A 6041-nucleotide genomic window follows, 5' to 3' on the forward strand; every position below is an offset into this window, starting at 1 on the left:
ACAGCTGTAAAATTGTACTGGCCTATAGATGTTACTCCCTTTTCCTTTCTCTTCCCTCAGTGAGACAGACCAAGTGTTCCTCTTCTCAAACCTGTTGGGCATGTTTCCCTAAAGGGAGCCTGGAAAGGTCTCAATTTCTCAACTATTCTTGAACTTGGAAGTGTATTCCCCAGGTGCTATGTGGTTTGAAGAACTTTAGAGGTTGTTTTTATTGCTTGCCTCTTTTTTTCTAGTTGCAGTGGCAGCGCACAGCAACAGCAGTAAGCAACCTACCACTGCTCCTGTTCTTTGAATACGCTTCTCCCCATTTGCTTTTCATTAACCACTGATTATGAAATGTGCTATCACAAAACTCTCAGCAATCTCTAATCAGCCTAGGTGAAAAGTGGTCTCTGTGTATACTCCTGTCAGCAATTTGTATGTTCTCAGTCCTTCCATGACTGCTACGCCAATTTGCTTTTACATTAAGATGCTTTAGTCTGATCCAGGGAAAAGAGGCTTTGACACACTGACTTAGAAGCAACCACTTGTCCTGAGAAATGCAGATGTGTTCCTCACTGAAACTCTTGGGGATACCAGCTTGATGCCACTCTTCTTTCAGGAAGGATTTCAACAGACAAACAGCATGAGCAGCTTACTGAACATATGCTTTCAAGATTGTGCTTTAGAAGCAAAAGCGAGATCGAAAGACTCATGCTCACCACAAAAAAAGAAAAACAAAACACACAAGAAACCCCCACAACAAAAAACCCCACAAACCCAGAAAAACCCCAAACCAAACCACCCATATTCCCACAGTATTTATCATATACACTTATTTGTAAGAAGAAATAGAACAAACTCTGTGTAAGAATTTTTTTTGATCATCACATGCTGTCTGTTGTTTCACAAGTGAATAGAGCAAAAATAAAAGTGTCTCTTCTTGTCAAATCAGTTCAAAGAGGCATTTCCTCTCTTCTGTTCTCAGTGTCAGAAATTTATTCAAACCCTAACCCTTACACAAGTTAAGACTTAGAGACTTGCTGTGCCTCACCCTTTAGACACTTCCAGCAAGGCAATCTCTTACTCCTGGGAAAAACAGGACATAGATGGGAGATGAGGAAGGCTGCAAATACAATTCTGCCCTAAACACAGACACCAAGCCCAATCCCCCAGCAAGAAACACATCTGTCAGGGAAGGCTGAGACACTGGATTATTCAGCCTAAGACGGACAATAGGAAGTACAGCACAGTCTTCTTGTGCTGGCTGGAAAACAGGTTCAATAAATAATGTTCCAATAAAAAGGTTCCTACTGAAAAGCTCTATGGCAGATCAGCAAAAACTTGGCACCTGAACAACCCAAGAGTACTGTTCAAGAAAGTTTTCAATGAAAAATTAGATTACTGATGCTTTACTCATTCAGCTAATGCTTACAGCAAACAGAAAATAATATGGCAATTCTACTGAAACCACCCACGAAGACAAATATCTTCCTAAATGAATTTTTCTAGTGTTCTTTACAAACCCTTAGCCACCAATTTTCTAAACTTCTCTGTCAGCCTCACCACCTATCGAAACATCTGGCAGGTAAGGAAGGCTTCATTGTTTCTTTTAAAAATACATGCAATTAAAACAGCACAACAACTGGCAACACTATCACACAGAGATGTTATCTCAAGCCTCTGCCCTGCCTTACTGCAGAGATTGAAACACAGGCAACTGTTTCTCATGCATCCTAAAAGCACTGCTCTTTATCTGAAAGAGAAAACTGCAGCTTCTTTCCAACGTCACCTTGAACACCTCAATGCAAGTTATACAGGATGCAATTAAAAAATGAAATATCCATTTATATTTCAGAATTCTCTTCAGTCTAGTGAAATTCCATTCCCTAAGACACTCTGTCCACTTTTAAGTACAAATTTTACTTTTAAGCACACTGATATGCACTATCACATTCACTTCATTAAGTAAATTGTGAAGTTATAACATGGTAGTAACAGTGAGAGCGTAACAAAAACATTGCTCAGTGTGAGTCACAAACACAAATATGATCCTGGTCTCAAACCACCTGGACTGCAACATTCCATACAACTGAAAAGGCAATACAGTCCAGACTTGGCTTCCTGTTAGCAGTCTAAGGAAAAATTATGTCCTTAAAGCATATATTATTGAAAGTTTTTCACACAATTTTAAAATACCTTCTATTTTTAGTTTTTCCATATAAGGAGTACTTGTATCAGTACATGAGAGGAAAAAACCAGTTTGTAAAGATATCTCCACACAGATAAAAGAAAACAGATCTTACAAAATCTTGCCAAAATATTAATTAAATGTTATAGGTCTATGGGTCAGGGTGGAACCTGCAATAAATTAATTTAGCCATGCTTCTATGTTCTTTATATGACTCCTTTAAGGAAGAAGAAAAGAAGTGGATAATGGAAAAAGGCAGTGTACACAAGATTACATACATCTGTGTGTCTAATCTGTCTAATGTAATAAAAATAAAATTGATGAAAAATTAACTAATTAATACAACTTTAGCTATATAATTAGCTACAATTCTTGAAGAAAATTATAACAGCATTTTGATCTGGAAAGAAGTAAGTTAGATTTACTGTAGATAAACCCTCTGCATATCATTCTCCAAGAGTGATCACCATCCAAACTTTTTAAAAACCATGGCTAAAAATATTGCAAAGTCAAAGCTACATTCTGTTCTCTACTTTACCCTGTCAGGATCAAAATATCCTAAAAAAAAAAAAGAGAATGCTTAGTTCTGCCAAAATTTACAACAATCAAAGAGATGAAAAAGTTGTTATTCTTGATTCAAATTACACAGGTGTGGAAGAACAATGCATTCCAGGTAACAGGGAGGACAGCCATGTACTGCCATTCCAACACATGTGCTGCAGGAGTCCTACCTACTCTGCTTCCACAAAGGGTAACAGTTGGAGGGCACCACTCCTCAGGGAAATACAGCTATGAGAAGTGACAGACACGTCTGAGAGAGAATATTAGCATATCAGTGCATCCAAAACTCTTCTAGACTGCGTGAGAAACCAGAACTGTACTATTTTTATTTATAAGAATTATTTGTGTACACAGTGTCTGCTTGCTCTTTTAGCCAAACAACAAGAGCGCTCTCCCTCAGGCATCTGTCTTACAAGTGAAAAGGCAAAAAACCAGGCCACAACAACAAGGGAGATGCCAGGGATGCAAAGCAAAGGAGACAGAAAACAGTAAGAGAAGAGCAAACACTCCTCTGGGAAGAGTCAACTTCGACAGAATCTGACCGTATCTGACATTTAGGAGGAGAAAAAAATAATACTGGACTACAAACCCCAAACTGCTTATTTTTGAAAGCAGAAAGATTGCAGCTACTGGCACTGAATTCACTAGGAATGACAAACATGATGCTGTGAGAAAGCAGACAGCTGTTCAAACAGACTTTTTGGAAAGCCTAGTTCTATCTTTTTATTTAAAACATGCTTTTCAGAAAGGGTCTGAAAGTCACCCAGGCAAGCATGATCATTCTTTCTGTCCACTCTTGCTTTGAGCCTTAAACAATTTGTTACAACCCAAAGGCCTATTTTGTTTGTGAAAATCCATTTCAAAGGCACTTAACCCCAGCAAGTACCTACATTACTGTACTGGAGCTTACCTGAATTGCTGAAAGCACCCCACAGGGATAATGACTTTTTAAACTACCCAATCTTTACCTCGGGGTAAAGCATTTTCTTTACTGAAAATGCAAGCAAAAAAAACCAAGGGAAGCCTAACATATCTATTCGTATATAGCTATATTTATATTTTAATTTCCAGGCTGCGTCAGCTACCCATCTGGCGCTCTTGCTCATCACAGCCTGGAATCAGCGCCTGTTTGGCAGGCACTGCTTGTGTTCTGCTGCAAGCCTTTGCATATCTGTGTGTTTGAGTAATTCAGTGAACCTGAGCAGCCCTGCCAGGTACACCTGGGAGAACAGCAAAATGTAGCAAAGGGCTGGGCAATCTGTAACACTAGAGGTTAATGCCAGGGCTGAAGCTGTAAAGTGCCTCCACAGGAAACACCGTTTTCTTACTGCATCTTCAGAGTAAAGGGCAGGGAAAAAACTTTGGCAGCTAAGGTTTTTCTCTTTAGGTTTTTCTCTGTGGTTTTTCTCTCTTAGGTTTTTCTCTGTAAACAATAACGTTTGTTCTTAAACGAGTCAGTGTTAGAAAGGAAATGACAGTCTAAGAGGTTCTGGGCTACCGGGAAGGTGCCCTTGCCCAAGTCACTCCCTGTAGAATACCCAGGTATGACATTACTCAGTAAAGAAAAAAGGTTCTCTTTACTAACCTCTAAACATTCCTTTCAAATCAGTTCCCAAAAGCATCTTTGGTTGTTTTCCTTTGCAAAATATTTTACATTCCAAGCATGAAGCTTGATGGCATATCTTAACCAGTATACCACTCAAGAATGATCGTATTTTCTACACATGGCACCTGCATCTCAGATAACCCTGTGTCTTTCAAATGCCTTTTTAGCTTTCAAAAGCAAATCTCTGCCAAACCTACATCTTTAGATAGTGAAGGGCTGCTCCCTTCCCTGGGGACTCCAGGAAAAATTTTTCTGGCATTTGCACAAGACTGTAAGTAACACTCTTCAGACAGCAACCTTTCTTTTAAAAAATTATTAAAATCTACCAGACACATTATAAGAAAAGACTGTAGCTTGGGAGTGAAAGTGGGCGCTTGGATTTCTGAACTGAGCCATTTGTGCTTTCTTTCCAAACCTTTTAATTTAGCATGTCTCTACATCATTTGGTAGTCAAGTACTGACAGGCTCGTTCTTTACTTTTTATTCTCTGCAATTGCTAACAAATGAGCACCTTTAGAAGACGTTCACCTTCCACCAAAAATATGCTTTCTTGAAAAATCAGTCAGGAAAAAAAAAATCCTGCTGTATTCATTGATCTACTAGCATAGTCTGAATGTCTTTGAACTGCTCCTCAGAGTGTCATGTATACCTCCCTTAGATAATTTCTTATACTAGGCTCTATTTGGTTTTGAAACACTAGCCCAACTTTAAGTGGAATGGGAATCTGGAGACGTCTCTAATCTCATCACTGCCTAGGATTCACTATGAAACATGCCTTTACACTTTTTTATCCAGTAAACACACAAACGAAAATGCACTCCTCAGAATGACAACTTAAGACATCCCTCCCCCCCCCAAGACTAAGACACACAACAGCGAGAGAGAAAAACTGGAAGTGAGATCAACTTCTCTTTGAAGGGTCGGTACCTTTTCCTGGACAAAGCTGGCGTACCCCAAGGAGAGGGGAGAGAAGTCTCATTTGTCAGGCAAGGAGGGATCTGTTCTGCACGACTACAGACAAAACAGACAGGGGTAGGACAGAGAGGTTAGAGAAGAAACCAGAGCCCATAAGCTTGTTAGTTTTACAAAAGCACCAATAAAATCGTTTCTTGGATCCATCCTTCAGAAACAACACGGATGACAAAGGACAAACTGAACGACAGCTTCAGGTGAACACACGGACATGGAAAGTGTGCACAGGTCTTGTGGTGTGACTCTGCACTGCTTGTTCATTGCTCTGCTGAGATTTACTGATACCAGCAAAGCAGAATGTCTTTCAATGTTCAACAGCAGAAATTCAGGGGAGAAAGTAAAGCTTCAGTATATTAAGTATAACGAACAGGGGTAAGAAATAAAGTCAATGCAAATTCAATAATGAATATGAACAGAAAATTCAAAGAAGGAAAAATCACTGAAAACAACAGCAAAAATAAAAGGAACTTAGTGAGGCAGCTTAAGAAACTTTGCATATCTGTGTGGTAATCACCATGGGATTTACTTACCCCCATTGTTTCCTCATTCTCTACTGTTAGCCAGTGTCAACTTCCACAGTACAAGTAACACATTCTTAATACAAATTGTCCTCCCTGCTACCTGAATGCTTTAATAATGCTTTAAAATGAGATCAAATAAACTGATTTCTGAAGTTGGCTTTTTGGAGAGAGTGAGAGAGAGTGAGAGAGAGTGAGAGAGAGTGAGAGAGAG

The 6041-nt window shown here is 39.2% G+C and overlaps 1 protein-coding gene across 7 annotated transcripts in view; it reads right to left on the reverse strand.

The window, feature by feature from the left end:
- Positions 1-6041, reverse strand: part of WDFY3 (WD repeat and FYVE domain containing 3) — a 121187-nt gene that overhangs the window by 63603 nt on the left and 51543 nt on the right. For 6 of the 7 annotated variants that reach the window (XM_042049806.1, XM_042049808.1, XM_042049811.1 and 3 more), the window contains exon 13: positions 5265-5348. The exons of the other annotated variant lie outside the window; for it this stretch is intronic. In XM_042049806.1, the coding sequence (XP_041905740.1) occupies positions 5265-5348 (84 nt within the window). The remainder of the gene's footprint in view (positions 1-5264; positions 5349-6041) is intronic. 7 annotated transcript variants of the gene reach the window in all.

Source organism: Corvus kubaryi, unplaced genomic scaffold (assembly GCF_017639235.1).
Source record: "Corvus kubaryi isolate FWS band 111438036 unplaced genomic scaffold, C.kubaryi_AGA036_p1.0 71, whole genome shotgun sequence".
Taxonomy (NCBI): Eukaryota; Metazoa; Chordata; class Aves; order Passeriformes; family Corvidae; genus Corvus; species Corvus kubaryi.